Source organism: Enhydra lutris, unplaced genomic scaffold, assembly GCF_002288905.1.
Source record: "Enhydra lutris kenyoni isolate GAN:26980312 unplaced genomic scaffold, ASM228890v2 scaffoldscaffold26, whole genome shotgun sequence".
NCBI classification, from domain to species: domain Eukaryota; kingdom Metazoa; phylum Chordata; class Mammalia; order Carnivora; family Mustelidae; genus Enhydra; species Enhydra lutris.
The window spans coordinates 1406613-1421100 of record NW_019154110.1 but is presented as its reverse complement, the minus strand read 5'-3'; the positions used below and the strand labels follow the sequence as shown (position 1 = coordinate 1421100).

General features: G+C 54.1%; 1 protein-coding gene across 2 annotated transcripts in view; it reads right to left on the bottom strand.

Annotated features, from left to right (window-relative positions):
• Positions 1-363: 363 nt before the first annotated feature.
• LOC111151251 (SMG6, nonsense mediated mRNA decay factor) overlaps positions 364-14488 on the bottom strand; it is a 241550-nt gene continuing 227425 nt past the window's right edge. For both annotated transcript variants that reach the window (XM_022509115.1, XM_022509116.1), the window contains 4 exons: positions 9129-9282; positions 5897-6108; positions 5527-5608; positions 364-2194 (listed from right to left, as the gene is read on the bottom strand). In XM_022509115.1, the coding sequence (XP_022364823.1) occupies positions 2064-2194; positions 5527-5608; positions 5897-6108; positions 9129-9282 (579 nt within the window). In that variant the 3' untranslated portion in view covers positions 364-2063. The remainder of the gene's footprint in view (positions 2195-5526; positions 5609-5896; positions 6109-9128; positions 9283-14488) is intronic.

Sequence of the window (14488 nt, the reverse complement as noted above, 5' to 3'; positions counted from 1 at the left end):
GTGTCCTCCCCATCCCTCCCTTCCCGGGGGGCCCGGACCATATTTATTGCATGCGCCCCGGGTGGCCCCCCACCCCAAGCCCAGGCTGAGCTGGGCTGGAACGTGGTCTCTTTAGCTCCCTCCTCCCCGTTTGTATATTTCCTACCTTGTACACAGGCTCTTTCAGAGCCGCTTCCATTTTCTATACTCGAACCAAACAGCAATAAAGCAGTAACCAAGGACCCTGGACCCTGATGCTCTCTTCCACCCTGCACAAGGACCTGGGTGGGTGGAGGGGCCAGACACTGCACCCTCATACAGGTGCAGTGAGACGCTTGGACCTTCTTCCCTCCCCAGTCCCAGAGACAGACAGGCAAGAGGTCAGGCATGTTAATAACTAAAAATTTATTAAGGAAACAAAACCAGTGCTGCAAATGGGACAGAGAGGAGATGGGTCTCCCACCCACCCAGTCATTGGCCTTCATCCAGGGGAAGGATCTCAAAAGAGAGGCTGGGGACCCTCTACCCCAAAGAGCCAGTCTTCTGAGGCCCTTGGGGGACTCACAACCCCAAAACACTGGTGGCTCTCATGCACAGTACCCCCTCCTCCTGCTATAATCTTGGGCCTCAGGGAGGGTACAGCTGTGCTCCCATCCTCTGGGAAGGCTGTACAGTCCAGACAGGGAGCTCTGGGGGATTCCCACTCTGGTCCCACCAAAACTGACTCCTGGCTCCTTCTCAAAGTCCTGTCTTTCTCCTAGTTCCTTTCATCCCTGTCCTGGGGTTGGGAGAACCCATTCCCAGTAGGAAGCCCCTCAAGTGAGGCTTTGGACACAGGTGCCAGCTAGAGAGGCAACAAAACCCTTAAAGGCCATAAGGCCCCTGTGTCAAGTTCTTCTAGGGCAAAGCTAGAAAGGGTGTACGTGCTGGGCTAGGCAAATGCTCCTCTCAGGCACTGGCCCACCCCACCCTCAAGGCTGGGCTGGAGGAGCCTGGAAGTTTCTCAGAGCACAGGGGCCTGAGAAAGGAGGTCAGGGCAGGAAAGCTTTGTTAGGTTCCTGGCACAGAGAAGGCAGAGGTACTGGAAGAGGAGGAAGATTCAGACCGGGAACCCCAATGGCAAGGACCTGAGGTGAAGAATTTGAGGGGATCAGGGAGGTAAGAGGGATCAACTAGAAAGGCAAGGAGGCCAAGGGGATGATTCAGGAGGGAGAGAGGGAGGAGAGAGGAGTGGGGAACTGAGGAAGAATCTGAGTGGAAGAATCTGAGGAAATTTGATGAAATGGGAACTAGAGCAAAAGGAAGGCCAATGAGTGAGAGGAGCAGGCAAAGGCCTCCCAGGAAGCATGAGCCCAAGACCAGATGTCCCTTCCCTCTAGACCCATGACTATCCAAGGGGGAACAAGGGACAAAGCATTAATGGACCCAGAATGAGAAGGACAGGAAGAAAAGCGGCAGGATGGATGTGTGTTTGGGGTAGGGGGTAGAAAAGGTGGGGCCTAGGGCTGCTTTATGGGACATGGTGTCCAGAATCCAACTTTGGGTCCATCCAGGAATCCAGGTCTCAGAGACACACACCCTGGGCACTCTCTTCATGGCATGACCAAGGCCTCTTGGGACACATTTGGTACAGGGGTTCTGAAGATTAAGGGGACCTATCGTTTCACCTGCACCTGATGGAAACACAACCCCCTGCCCTGTCTCCAGCTGAGAAAGCGGCTGAGTCCCTGGGCTGAGAAGGCCTTCTGCAAGCCCTTGAACTAGACAGGGGGAGGGAGAAAGGCCGAGACCGTGGGCGGCCTCTCCGGCTCACCCACCTGCTCTCACTGATGTCACTGCAGCCAGCCACCTCCCTGCTAAATCTTGGCAGCCCAGGAGGGTCCCAGCAGCTTCCGCCTGCCCCTCAGGAGGGGCTCTGTGAGGAGCAGCTCCCCCACAGCACGGCCACGGCGTGGGTTGGAAGAGGATGGTTTATTGTCTGGGTGGATTGGTGGCTCAGGCACGTGGGCATCTTCGGTGCTACGCTGGGCGCCTGGCGGCCTCTCAGGAATGGTTCCATGGCGGGGGGCCCCGGTGCGGCCCCCTCAGCCCACCTGGGCCCACGCGAGGAAAGCCGGGATGTCCCGCACAGGCACGTTCCTTGTCAGTGCCTTCACGCGCAGGTTGCGGTCATCTGTCAACAACACCACCTCCCGCAGCAGCCGGATTGGCTCCTCTGTAGGCATGAGAGAACAGAAGGACTTCACTGAGGGCACAGGCGGCCTCTCCTCTCTCCCAGGCCTCTTAGTAGCCTGGGAGGGGTCAGGGTCAGCCCTTCTACAAGTCTCTCTCACGCAACCAGCCAGCGTATCCCTCCCCTACCTGGCTGAGATGGGATAATGCTGGGCCAGGGCTGGCTGTCTGCTTCAGACCCCCGCCTCCAGCCTGGGACCACGCTGCCTCGTGTCCAGAGGTCTGCCCAAGCCAATGGCCACCCCAGGCCCCTCTCCCGGGAACCGAGAGGAGTAGAGGAAGCCCCTTTCCTTCTGCTCCTTTGGACAATATGGCTGGGCCTGGGCTCATAATTACTCTTCTCTTCTTGCACATCCTCTCCCTCCAAGGCTGGGAGGTCAATGCTTTAGATATTAAGAGGCAGAAAGCTCAAGGTGGAGCCCAAAGTGAATCCAGGCTCCCAGATGTGAGAAGAGGGGTTAGTTCAAGGGAGCTCTGAGGAGAGGAGGGCAAGGGTCCCTAGCAGAACTGTGCCAAGATAGCCCTGAAGGAGAGCCAGCTGATCTCCCCTATTTATATGAAAATAATCAATGTAGATGGTGAGAACCTCTAACAGTACAGAAGAGGACAAAGGAAAAGAAAACTCAAAGCCATCCCCCTAGTGCTCTCCCTTCGTGTGTCTCTGTCTTGTTCCCCAGGGGCTAGATCTATGCAGACTTCTGGATTTTTTTAAGCACATGTGCAAGCATATATACTTGTTACATAAGCTTTTTCCCAACAACATTATGATCATACTAGCCTATCTACTTTATTCAGATGTTATGTATTTTTTTTTTTTAAGATTTTATTTATTTGACAGAGAGAAATCACAAGTAGGCAGAGAGGCAGGCAGAGAGAGAGAGGGGAGGAAGCAGGCTCCCTGCGGAGCAGAGAGCCCGACATGGGGCTCGATCCCAGGACCCTGGGATCATGACCTGAGCCGAAGGCAGAGGCTTTAACCCACTGAGCCACCCAGGCACCCCCAGATGTTATGTATTTTAAAGCTCTTTCTATATCAGCACAAGCAGCCTTTGTTCTTTTTAGATGACCTCTTAGCAAGATGTCTGCCACGACCTCTCTCCTCCTAATTCCCTAACCTTTTAATGTACTCAGGAGGATTTAAGCCAGGGCCAAGCACCCACACAAATGACATCCCCACCCCTGGTCAGGCCGCTCAGTGGCAGGCCCACTCCTCAGCCCCAGGCTGGGTATTTCCTGACGGAGGTCCGGCAGACAGTGAGGCACAGGAAATGTCCTGCGGGGCTGACTGACTGCAGGGGGCTGGCGGGGCTGGGCAACTGCAAATGTCCAGGTCTGGACCTGAGCAGTTTCAGGCTTGCCAGCTCCAGGCAGGGAGGCTGAGAACTGGCTGTCAGCCTGGGAGGAGTTTGGGGGAAGAAGGGGGGAGAGGCTCATGAGGCTGATGCTGGTGGGAGATGAGAATGGGTGGGAGGTGAGGGCTGCAATGGGCAGACCGGGTAAGGAAGGCCACAGGAACAGAGAGGATGCTCTCAGACGGCTCGGCTCCACGGCTGGGCCGGACCCCTCGGGCATGGGTGGTGCCGTGCTGTGCTTTTTGGGGTTCCCAGCTGGCTGCTCCAGGCAGCCCCACCACTCCTGTCCTGGGGCTCAGACCAAGAGAGTCCTAGGCCTTAGGATAGTCGACTAAGGCCCAGCACTGCTGGCAGGGGTCTGCAGGGGTTTCTGTGGATACTTTCAGACATTTTTAACAATAAACATCCTCTGTTTTGACACTGGTAACTTCACTTTGTTAGAAACCAGAGACTGTCATCTTGTCAGGCCCCATCCGCCATAATCCACATGATTTTAAAATTCAACATCGTGTACATATAAACATTTAGTGACGGTTTCTCTGTGAATCTGACAAGTTAATCTGCTAAGAATTCACACTGACAAATGGGATTTGATTACACTAGCCGTTGCTGATGTAATTGTGATAGGGGCGGTCCCCAGGATGGCAATGAGTTCCTGCGGGCTGTTTGGGGTGAAGTGGGGGGTGGAGAGACTAGTAAAGCTGAAGCCAAAATGTGTCTCTGCGGAGAAAGAAACAGCTCTGAGGCTGGGTGGGGCCATAGCAGGATCTGAACGGTACTTCCCAACAAGGCCTTCTGCAATGCCGCCCACCTCTCCCTCAGGAGGTACCCCTCTAGGAAGCTGCCTGGGAGTAGAGCCCAAGCTCCGCTGTTTGGCTCAGCTAGGACTCCTTCCTACCCGACTTCACCACTCTAGGTCTGGCCCTGAGGCACAGAATATGCAGGACCCCTCTGAAGAACAGCACCTGTCGGCTCTTTCTCAGCCCCTGGGGCAGAGACTCAGGCAGGAGTGAGGGGCTGCGGTGACACTCGTGGCAGGAGCAGGAGGAGAGAAGACAATCTCCCGACCAGCCTGGAAGCTAGGGCTAGGAAACTGAGCAGGGAAGAGAGCTGGGCAACCACCACCAAAAGAAAATAACAGGACAGAGTCACCTATACAAAGACAGAAACCAAGTGGTAAGAATGCCCAAGCCTGTAGCTGACACGGAATGGGGACATCCTAGGAAGAAATATCAGACTCCTGGGAGCTGGGAGCAGAAAACCCGAGCCCTGCTGACTCTTGAGGGGCTGTGCGGGAAGGCATTCTGGATTGAGGAGGAGGTGCTGAAGCACCTGGAGGAGTCCCAGGGTGGGCCTCCAGCTCAAAGATGGGACTGCTGGCTGCCAAAAAGGCCTTGAAAATTGGGCTGAGGGCTCAGTCCTCAAGCTGTCAAAAGCCCTCAAAGTGCCACAGCACATGACACAGAGACAGGAAGAAAAGGCCCACTACTCACTGGGGAAGTACCTCCACTACTGGCCCGATAGAGGGTAAACATTCAGGGATGAACTGAGAGGGTAAGCATGGCCAAGAAAAGGGAGGTAAGCCCTAGGGACCAGTGGGGACTGTCCTCTCAGAGCTCCAGAGGGCTGGGTTCAGGAGACCGTGGCCAGAATAAGCTACACTGAATCATAAAGACATTCTTGCTGTCAGAAGTCTCAGGACCCAAGAAAGGAAATGGATGCATGCCGAGTGGGAAAGCTCACTGCCTAAAGTCCAGCTTCCAGGGCTAGATCCACCCCTAGCTCGCCCAGGGTCCATTTGGGAGTGGGGGAGCTCTGACAGCGAGGTGGGATTTCCAGAAGGCTGGCCTGAGGCTTGCATCAAACTCCCCAGGCCAGAGCTGGTGAGGGGACCCTTACCTAGGATGGTAGGGCAGGGGGAGGGGGAAGGATGGATGATCCTGAGGCAGAGGCAAAGCTGTACCTTTGTTGGTGGGCATGAAGTCCTTAGCCTTGTCTTTGCAGTAGTGGAGGCAACAGGAGAGGATCAGGTCATCGTTGTTACCCTGGAGGAAGAAAGTGTGAGAAGTGCCACTGGGCAGGAGGGGGCGCCATTCGGAGAAGGCACAAATACACTTTTACCTCTGGGGTCCCGGGGAGAATCACATCCCAGAGTCCCTCCCACCTATGTTCTGGTCCTGCTTGGTGGGGTCCAAGAGTGATCAAAGGGACAGAGAACTGGCCCTCTTGGGCCTGGATGCTGGCTGCCCCCCTCAGCTGCCTGAGGTCCCTGAGCACCGGAGACCCTGTTCTGAGGCTCGCTATGGGCTCTCCCTTTCTGCCCCAGGTCTTACCAGCTGGCCAGTGATATCTTCACTGCGGAAGGCGATGGATTCGAGTTCATTGCCACGGCTGGTCAGGGCCCGTAGGCAGGAGTCCCGACTCTCAAATCGCCGCTCGAGGAACTCGATGGACTTTCGGGCCTTCTCCTGCACCACACGGGCATAGCCCCCAGCCCGGTGGTCTGTCTCCTGCCCCTTGGCGAGGCCGTCCAGTTCATTGATCACTGACGAGACACAGTCCCACAAGGTATCATCAGCCTCAGCGATTAGCACTTACGTCCGCCTTCACCCTCAGCTCACTTGCCCTGCCAGCCCCTTCCCAGACCACAGACTTCACTTTGCTCCATGGGAGTCTTCCAATGACACTAGGGGAACTTGGGGGGCAGGAGTGTTCCAGACTTTCCATAGAGCTCTATTTTTCTGTCTCTTCCCCTGGGTCCCACCCTCCTCCAAGGAACCTACAGGATCTTCTAGAGCTGCTGTATCCAGAGGAAGAAACCTGGCCCCTCTGCTATCATATTTCTCAGTTACAGGATTAAGTTGAAAGGGTCTCTCAGGAGAGGCAAGGGTAACAGCTAAAGGACCAGAGGTACTCCCCTTCATCAGTCTGGATCCCCAGCCACAGCTGTTCACAGGGGCAAAGTTCTATGCCTCATCCCCTGGCAGAGAGCAGGGAGGTCACCGAGTGGGAAGCAACAGTCACAGCCTTACTTGCAAGGACTCTGGTATCCTTCAAACCATGCCCTTGGCACATCTACTCCTCTGATACTGCACGTGTTTGTGTGTTCGTGTGTGTGTGTGTGTGTGTGTGTGTTTGTGTGTGTGTGTGTCTGCCTGCCTGCCTATGTGTCTAGGACACGGCTTCATTTTCTGGTGAAGATTCTTTCCAAAATTCCAGCCAAAAGCCTGAGGTCAAGTGGGAAATATGCACTCCTTGGGGGCTCCGGGAGAGTTTGGGGTCTGAGGCCTCTCCTCAGTGCAATGATTCATGGCCCAGGGAGTCGGCATGAGCATGCTGTTCCATGGTGAGACTGGCACTCACTGTCTGGGTATTCAGAGACACTTTCTGGAAAGGGCCCATGTGGGAATACACACACACACACACACACGCGCGCACGCGCGCACACACACAGAGCCCATGATTTCCACAACCTGAGGCTGCTGCATGTCCACACAGTGTATGGTTGAGGCTGGGAAGCAGTGGTAGATGGTGTATGGTAGATGGTGTACGGTACAGCAAACAGAACATCAAACACGAAAAACTGGTATTCCATCCCCAAATCTCCTTTCCTGCTTCCAAACTAAACAGGCTTCAAAGGGGAAGCTTGTTTGTGCTTCTGCACCAGGCGGGGCTTCTTGATGCTAGGGTCAGGCCTAAGGAGCAGGAGCAGGTTAGAGAGCACAAGAAATAAGCAGGGAAGGCGGTTGGCTTAACCCTTTGTGCTCCAGACCTAGAGTGGGAATGAACTGAGGGAGCCTCACTGAACAGGAGTCACCTGTACAGCCCCTGAGAGTCGAGGGCCCTGCCCCCCTCCCCCCCGAAGAAAGTACAAAGAGGCAAGAAGATGGACAGGTGTACCTCTGTGGCAGAGCTGTTATTTCCCAGCACCCGCAGGGGGCATCTATTTATCTGACGTGGGCCCTTTCCTGGGGGTTTGCGCATCTATTTGCTCCCTCCACACCACATCTGGCTTTCCCTACTGAACCACAAGCTCCTCGAGGCCAAGGGCTTCCAGCTCTGCCTTTCCCTGGACCCCCACAGGAATAAGGAGATTTGGCACACAGGAGGGGCATAGTCAGTGCTGGGGATCGAGAACCTTTGCTAGTAGCCTGGCATGGTGTCTGAGGCTCTTTCCAAGTCTTTGGGAGCTCCTCGGACATCAGCAACATCGCTCAGTTATACCATTTCCTGACCATGAGGAAAAGTGACCACTCGCTCTCTTTCCCCTAAAAATCTCCTGGGGTAGGAAAGCATGGAGACATATTATCCTGCTAGCTACCCCACCCCAGGATGCAGTGAGGGAAGAGGGGAAGCTGGAACAAATTGATGGTCTTGCTGCTCTGCTTCTGAAGAACAGAAAGTCTTCCCTTAGGTCTAAAGGCCCGGGTTTAAGAGGTTCTGGCCAAGCCACATGGGGAGGGGGAAGGAAGACAGGGAGGGTGGAGGCGGGACAAGGGCTGCTTCAGTGCCAACATTCTCAGGTGGTGCTAACGTGTTTCCCACAACCCCCCAGGGTTCTATAGCCTCTGCAGGGGCGGATGTTTCCTGCCCTTTGTTTCCACCCTCATCTGGCACTAAGACACTTGGGACTAGGAGGGGAGGCCCAATGGAACATCTTGGCATGGATGTCAGAGGTGGCTTGGCAGGCAGACTGCCAGTCTGGCAGCTTTTCCAGAGGACAAGGATCCCAAACTTGCTCCAAGTGGCTGCTGAGAAGGGGACACTGAAAAGCCAATCACCTCCTAGACCCTCTCCCTCCACAGGAGAGCCATCAGCCATATTCACTGTTATCAATTATATTAGGAGCCCAGGGCCTAAAGCCCATCCTCAGGCTGACCCACCACAGAGCTCCAAGAATTAACACAGTGCCTAGACAGTCCCTTGGAGACAGCCCAGCTGGGCTCTTCTGGCCTGAGGGTGGAAGCAAGCTAGCTGGGTCCTGAGATGCTGACCCTGCACCAGCATCAGTGACCAGACAGTGGTAAGGGCCCAAGTGGCAGGAATCCACAGGCATGAGCCAAGGGCTTGCTCTGGAGGGTTTCCGTCAGCCTGGCCTTAGGGTGACACTGGCCAGAAGAATGCTACCTCGAACCAACAGAATGATCATGAAAAGCTACAAGACAATCAGACCAAAGGCATCTAACCACTTCAAAATCCTCCCAGCCTCCCTGCCAGACCACCCAGCAGTACTGCCGTTATCTGCCAGGGCTGAGTGTTTACCAATAACGGGAACCAGCTTTGCTGTTTTACTGCAAGCTTTATAAGGATAAAAACAAGGGCTGGGCTCAGGCAGCCTCTGGTTGCCGGGACACAGGAGTCCATTTGCTCAAGCAGTTTAAGCCATGGATCAGCCATAATAATTCGAACTGCTTTGATTATTAAACAATTTTCCTTGCCCCACGCACACCCTACTTCCCTGCAAATCCTGTCACACACACAGAGTGGGGCTCCCGGGCTGCCCGGCCCCCAGAGCCGTGGGGCGTGTGTGCAGCACACGTGCGGGGGTGCTCTGGCCTGACTCACCAATGAGGGGCACCACCAGGATGTATTTCCTGCTCTCCAGCAGCTGTGCCAGACTGGCCAGGTGGTCAATGAAGCCGTTGGTGTCTGGTACAAGGAACAAGGGTCTGATCTCGAGCTCCATCTGCCTCATCTGACTCTGGTCCTCCAGGACAGCCTACAGGGACACAAAACGGTGAGTGAGCCAGAGTGCGTAGGCAAGGGGCTGGATGAGCCAGGGCCCTGACTTCACAGTGTGTCAGCATCCTGCCCCCGAAACTCTTCCCCTTCCACAGGGACAGCCAGCCCGTCAGGCCTGAGGGACCGACCCAAGGGCTGGGTGAAGTACTGCAGTAAAATCCACAGGGACTAAATGGACCAAGGGATGGGATGTGACTAAAACCCTGCTGAGGACAGGAGGACCCTGACAGTATTAAAAATAACAGGTTTCTGAAAGTAAGACCCTGGGCTAAAAGTCAATAAGGGACAGTAGGGTTCCTTGGACATGAAAGTGGTTTTGCACACTTTATCTAGACAGCAGAGAAGGCGGGTACGGCTCAGGGCAAACACTTTATACAAGTATCACTTGTTATTTCAGCTTATTTCACTGTGTAGTTAGGGAAGAAATAAAAAGGTCACAGTCAAAGGCTACACAAGAACAGTGATGCCGACAGCGAATTATTACTACCCACAGCAGCAGGAGTCCGGACGGCGTGATGGATTCGGACCCAGCTCACATGCTTGCAAACAGCAACACCCAGGCTGGTGAGGACCCCCCACCCCACCTCCCCAACCCCACCCCGGCAGAGCGTTTCCTAAACATGGGTCTTTGGTGTTCTACTCCTGCCCCTTGGCCGCAGTTCTGTACAATCTATACCATCATTTATTTGACGTTTTTCATTAAGTAGACTTTAAGCCAAATGACTTTCTTTTTGGCTTAGCCACTTCTTAAGCAATGATAACCACGGTATCAAGTTTACTAGTGGAAGCCATCCTTCCATAATAAAAAGCCGATGTGTCTTCTGGGCACCCCTGGAAAACCATGTCACATAGTGCCAGGGAGTGGTCTGCACCCCACGCCTTGAAAAGCACGTGGCCGCAGCCCCGTCTGCCTGATGGATGTTCCCCTCCTTCAGGGCAGCTCCATGTTCACCTGTGAAAGCCCCACTTTCTCAAGTCTCACAGAGCCCTGAGTGCCAGGGGCCCTCTGAGATAGGCTCTGGGTAGGTATGTCCCTACAGACCATGGTCACTGTTGCGCTGCTTCCCCTTACAGGGACCACGGCCAAGAAGCAGAATGATTTGCTGGCATCTGCCCCATGTGCTCCCTGTGTACAGAGCAGGAGGAGGGCACCGGCACGAAACCGGCAGCAACCAGTCCTTTCACCCCCACCCCCACCTCCGCCATGATCTTCCACCACACACGAATTTGCAAGGACAGAGACACAGGCTCAGGGCAGGGGAGGAGATGTGCGTGCCAACTCAGACGGGTCCCACAGTGGCGGGCCTGGCCACTAACAGTCAGTGAGGGAGGCGCTCAGGTTTCACTGGCAACGACAGTAAAACTGAAAGGGCATGCCTCTGAATGCTGGGGGTGGCTTCTCTGTGACCTACTGGGGACCTCTTCCTATGACTAAGTCGTTGCTGCCACTGCCACCACAGCTGGTGGAAGACACAGGCCACAGGCCACTGGCAGGCATGAGAAATGCGGCTGAGAGGCCCATTCTGCTGAAATCTTCCTCCTGCTCTCACCTCATCAGGGGAAAGTACCCCTGCTGCTGGCCATCTTCCCAGGGGACTCAGGTCACATGCGGCTGCCAACTACAGGGTGACATGCATTTCGCTAAACTCAGCTTGGGGCATTTTAAAAAACATTTATTTTTTCTTAAGATGTAACTGACACATAACATCTTTCAGCAGCCCGGGCATTCCGTAAGGACAGGGATGCCTAGCCTTTCTCCTCATGGGAGCAGCAGCATTCCTCCTGCTCATTCCCCCAGGTCTTACTGTTCTCTATCCAGCTTTTCCACTCCCAGGAATATTTTTCTTGGTATCAAAGACACCCAGAATAGACAGGGGGAACACAGGCTGCAAGAGGGCAGGGGCTCACAGTCCTAAGGGAGCACCAGGTCTCTGCCACCGTCCCACTGCGACTCTTCACATCTTCATTTTCCTGCCTCCAGAAATGATAGCCCAGCTCTGGTTTGACTCGAAAGAGGAACTGGCTACACAAATGAGAATGAGCTCCTTGGACCCTGTACCATCCCACCTTGGGAAAGCTGGCCTTTAAGCCAGGTGGCCAAGGGACCCTGGGGGCTGACAGCCCGCCTGTGTGTTCTAAGGGCGGGGTGGGTGGAAGGAGCCCTTAGGAGCAAGCTACAGGGAAGCTCTAACCCTCTGAGTTCTCTGAGCTCTGGCTCAGGGCTAGAAAGGTGAACAAAGGCCACAGCCTCTTAGGGAGGTGGCAGCCTCGTTGGTTCCCCGGGGGTGGGGTGGGGTCAAGCTGTACGAGGGTGGTTGGAGCTGTGCTGCCATCATCCGGTCCCAGGGACGCCCGCAGACAACTTCCCTTAACCTAACTCTTGCCTAGTGAGTCACCACACAACTGCTTCCTGCTCCCCACATGCCCTCCTGAATCTCAGGAGGTGACACGAAGCTGCTCCCCCTTTTCCTGGGGGTACCCATGGGCCTGGGGGGGTGTCATACTTGGGTCATGGGACGGGCCCAGTCCCTTTCAAAAGAATGGCAGACCAAGGAGTGATCTGGAGTCCACCAGCCCTCTTCTGTGGGTGTCTGTTTCCGGCCCTCTCTGAGTGGCGCTGTGTGTGTGTGTGTGTGTGTGTGTGCGCGCGCGGATTTAGCATTTGCCCTCCCAACTTTTCCAGATTTTACCCGTCAGATTCCTGGCAGCTGTGCACGGCGCCTGTGCCGGCCGTCACGTCCCATTCCGATCTCTGGGTCGCACGGTGAGAGAAGGACACAGGATGCGCAGGGAGTGAAAAAGTGATGTCGGTGGGGAGAGTGCCAAGTCCCCACTCACAGCCATGGGACGCTTGGGGAGACAGGGGAAGCAAGCTGCTGCAGAGTTCAGAGGCCGGTAGTGAGATTTATTTTTGTTTGTATGAGTAAAAAGCTGCAGAAGCTCTGGTGGGGGTGAGGGGGGCTCCAATGGAATGCTGTGATTCAGACAGACTGGCCCTGGCCTGGAGTCAAGTGTGCTGACCCGGAAGGAGAGTTCCACAGGAACCCTCCTTGTTGCAGCTAAGACTGGGCCACATTGGTCTTTGGAGAATGAACTGAGAGCTCAAGGAAAGCATGAGGGTTTTGAATCAGATCAGTGGAAATAAGGACCAAGTTGTCATCAAGCGTGGAAGGAAAGAAGAACTCAGTTCTGTTTCGGGAAGGTGCTAAGTAACCAACTTTCTCTGAAGTACGAAAGCATCCTTGAGCAAGCCGGTGGGAAACTGGGAAAGAGATAATCCACAGTAACATCTAATGAGGAAGCTGACAGGCTCTTTCACAGGTTAGTTCCTTCTAGACAGTGGGGATGATTTGGGGATGCTGACCCACTAAAAATTGAGACACTTGAGAATTAGAAATAAAAGGTGACACAGTTAGCTCACATAGGAGCTGTGGAACTTGAAGAAAGCACGCCATGAATCAGAGCCACATCAAGAGAAGGATGTGTTGGGTCTTCCTCCTGCTTAGGGCTCCACAGGGAGTGAGTGGGGTACTTCCTCCTCTCTCCTGGGTGATGGAGTCATTTATCCCTGGGCCTCTCTGGCCACAGCCATGTCTTCAGCAGAAATGAGAAATGCTGTCCCACAGCAAGCTTCCGTGTTCACTCTGTATGGGAAAGTGTCTAGGAAAATGCCTGACCAACGTATCAGTAACTTCATAGGTGTTGCTTTCCTTTCCTCCTATCCAGCTCTCTGGGTCACCTTCCATAGATCTGGTGCGGGGAGACTTCTGGGGAAACCACTTGGGAGCAGAGTGGGAGATGTGGAGGGGTGACAGAGAGGACTACTGATTTCTATGATAAGACTCATGATACCTATATTCTTTAATGACTTTGAAGGTTTTTTAAATGAAAAATGGAAATGAAATAAAAAAAGTAGGAAGAGTTGGTGAGATAACAACCAAAAGTGCAGACAGGCAGTTCTTTCTTGAGCCACAGAAACCAAAGGGAGCAGATGCTGCATTTGCTATAGAAAGCAGGCAGTGCCGTCTGCCGCCCTTGGGAACAGTGCGGTAGACCTCCGCATTTAAGTAGGGTGGGCGCTCGTGGGAAAGTTTCTGCTTAGGATCCCTCCCCTGGATGTTCAGTCAGTACCACAGAACTTTAAGTATACTTGCTTTCTCTTTAAAAGTTACAATGAAGATGACTTGCTTGCTACTTCTTACCATTTTATGAGGACTGATTGTATTTTCAAACTAGACTGGAAGAGGAGTGGCCTTCTTTTCTTGTAGTTTCTTTTATAATACCTAGCATAGGGTTTGATATATTATAGGACTCAATGAGTCAATCACAGAATCTCAGAGTTGGAGGGCATTTTAAAGTTCATCTGATTGGAACGCCTGGGTGGCTCACTTCATTAAGTGTCTGCCTTTAGCTCTGGTCATGATCCCAGGGTCCTAGGTTCGAGTCCCACATCAGGCTCCTTGCTCAGCAGGGAGTCTGCTTCTCCCCCTGCTTGTGTTCTATGACAAATAAATAAATAAAATCTTAAAAAAAAAAAAAAAAAAAAAAGATAACCTGACTGAATTCTCTCTGCTCACTCTTATTGTGAGACTGCCCAAGAAGACTGCCCTCTCCTGATGGAGAGAGAATGGCAGGGCTAGCATGACACCTCTGAGCTCGCCCTAAGCAGTGCCAGCCTAAGGGTATTCCAGCCAACCACCTGACCATTCCTGAGGAGGATGGGAGCTTGTGGGTGCTGCTGGGGCAAACTGGAGGCCCAGCACCACAGTCTGTGGAGAAGCTAGAATGGGCTCTGGAACTGCTCAAGCAGGGCGGGCGGCTGCCCAGCTCTGCAGGCTGATGTGCCTTCCTGCCCCGGCGTGAACGTGCCCCTGGCTGGGTAGTGCACCGGCTCCCACCCTGCCTCCGACAGCTAGGAGCCAGGGCTGAGTGTCTGCCTTCCGCTAGCTTCCATACAGGTGTGGGGGGCTCTGTGTGTGCCCCATTGTTCCACAGCACCACCCTCCCCCAGCTGGGTGGCAGTGTGAATGGGCTGCAGCTATATTTAGAGTGAAACTCCTGGGGCCACCACAAAGGAGTGACTGCATCTTCAGGAGGGTGGGTGGGCGGGAAGGGGACAGGGGAGCCAAGCTATTTTCAGAACACATGTCATTGCTGGCTACAGAGCAAGACTGTGGCCATAA